At 67.0% G+C, this 1,132-nt stretch overlaps 1 protein-coding gene across 1 annotated transcript in view; it reads left to right on the plus strand.

Annotated features, from left to right (window-relative positions):
- Window positions 1–1,132, plus strand: part of PIPOX (pipecolic acid oxidase) — a 6,292-nt gene that overhangs the window by 1,228 nt on the left and 3,932 nt on the right. The window contains exons 3-5 of the mRNA XM_009997788.1: window positions 4–162; window positions 246–428; window positions 491–643. Of these exons, the coding sequence (XP_009996090.1) occupies window positions 4–162; window positions 246–428; window positions 491–643 (495 nt within the window). The remainder of the gene's footprint in view (window positions 1–3; window positions 163–245; window positions 429–490; window positions 644–1,132) is intronic.

Here is a 1,132-nt window from a genome sequence, read left to right on the forward strand (position 1 = left end):
GAGCTGGAGAGCTGCCGGCGCAGCCTGGGTGACACCCAGCTCCTCGATGCCGTGACGCTGGCCCAGCGCTTCCCCGGCCTCCGGCTCCACCCCGGTGAGGTGGCCCTGTGGGACGGCACTGCCGGGGTGCTCTTCGCCGACCGGGCACTGCGGGCAGTGCAGGTGGGTGCTGCTGAGGGGACAGGGTGGGGATGCCCTGGCTCTATCCCTACAGCCACCAGCAGCCTGTCACTGTGCCCACCCAGGATGTCTTTCGCCGGCACGGGGGCACCTTGAGGGACGGGGAGAAGGTGCTGAGCATCCAGCCTGGGGCTGTGCTCACCGTCACCACCACTGCCGGGATGTACCGAGCCCCCCGGCTCATCATCACAGCTGGAGCCTGGACTGGTGCCCTCCTAGCACCCCTGGGCCTCCACCTGCCACTGCAGGTAAGGGTCAGTGGCACCGTGGGGCGGACTTGCTGTGGCCAGGGTTAACGTGGTGTCCCCAGCCCCTGCGCATCGATGTCTGTTACTGGAGGGAGAAGGAGCCAGGGACCCCCAGTGCCGGCAGAACCAGTCCCTGCTTCATGACCCTGGGGCTGAGCCAAGCCCCCCACGGTATCTATGGGCTGCCTGCCCTCGAGTACCCAGGGCTGGTCAAGGTGAGCAGGGCACAGCAGTGGTGGGGGGGATACCCTGGTCAGCCCCACCCTGACTGGCTGGGCCCCCCGGGGCTACCACCACCAGGGCAGCCCCACCGACCCCGAGGAGCGGGACTGGGCACCGCCGGGTGCCCCTCACCCTGATGTCACCCTCCTGAGCACCTTCATCAGCAACTACTTGCCTGGACTGGAGCCCCAGCCAGCTGTGATGGAGACCTGTCTATACACGGTGAGAACTTCCCCAGGAGCGGGACCTCCACCCCCACCCCAAGGTGGACCTTGCTATCCCTTCCCACCTCCCCCCAAGAGGACCCTGAACCCCCTACCTTCACACCACGGCTCCTCCAGAACACCCCGGATGAAGACTTCATCCTGGACCGGCTCCCTGAGTTCAGCAACATCATCATTGGGGCTGGTTTCTCAGGTAGGTGAAGACATCCGGCCCCCCGGCCCCCGGGGGGGTGGCTGGGCCCCTCACACCTCCTTCTC

This window comes from Chaetura pelagica, unplaced genomic scaffold, assembly GCF_000747805.2.
Source record: "Chaetura pelagica isolate M959 unplaced genomic scaffold, ChaPel_1.0 scaffold835, whole genome shotgun sequence".
Taxonomy (NCBI): domain Eukaryota; kingdom Metazoa; phylum Chordata; class Aves; order Apodiformes; family Apodidae; genus Chaetura; species Chaetura pelagica.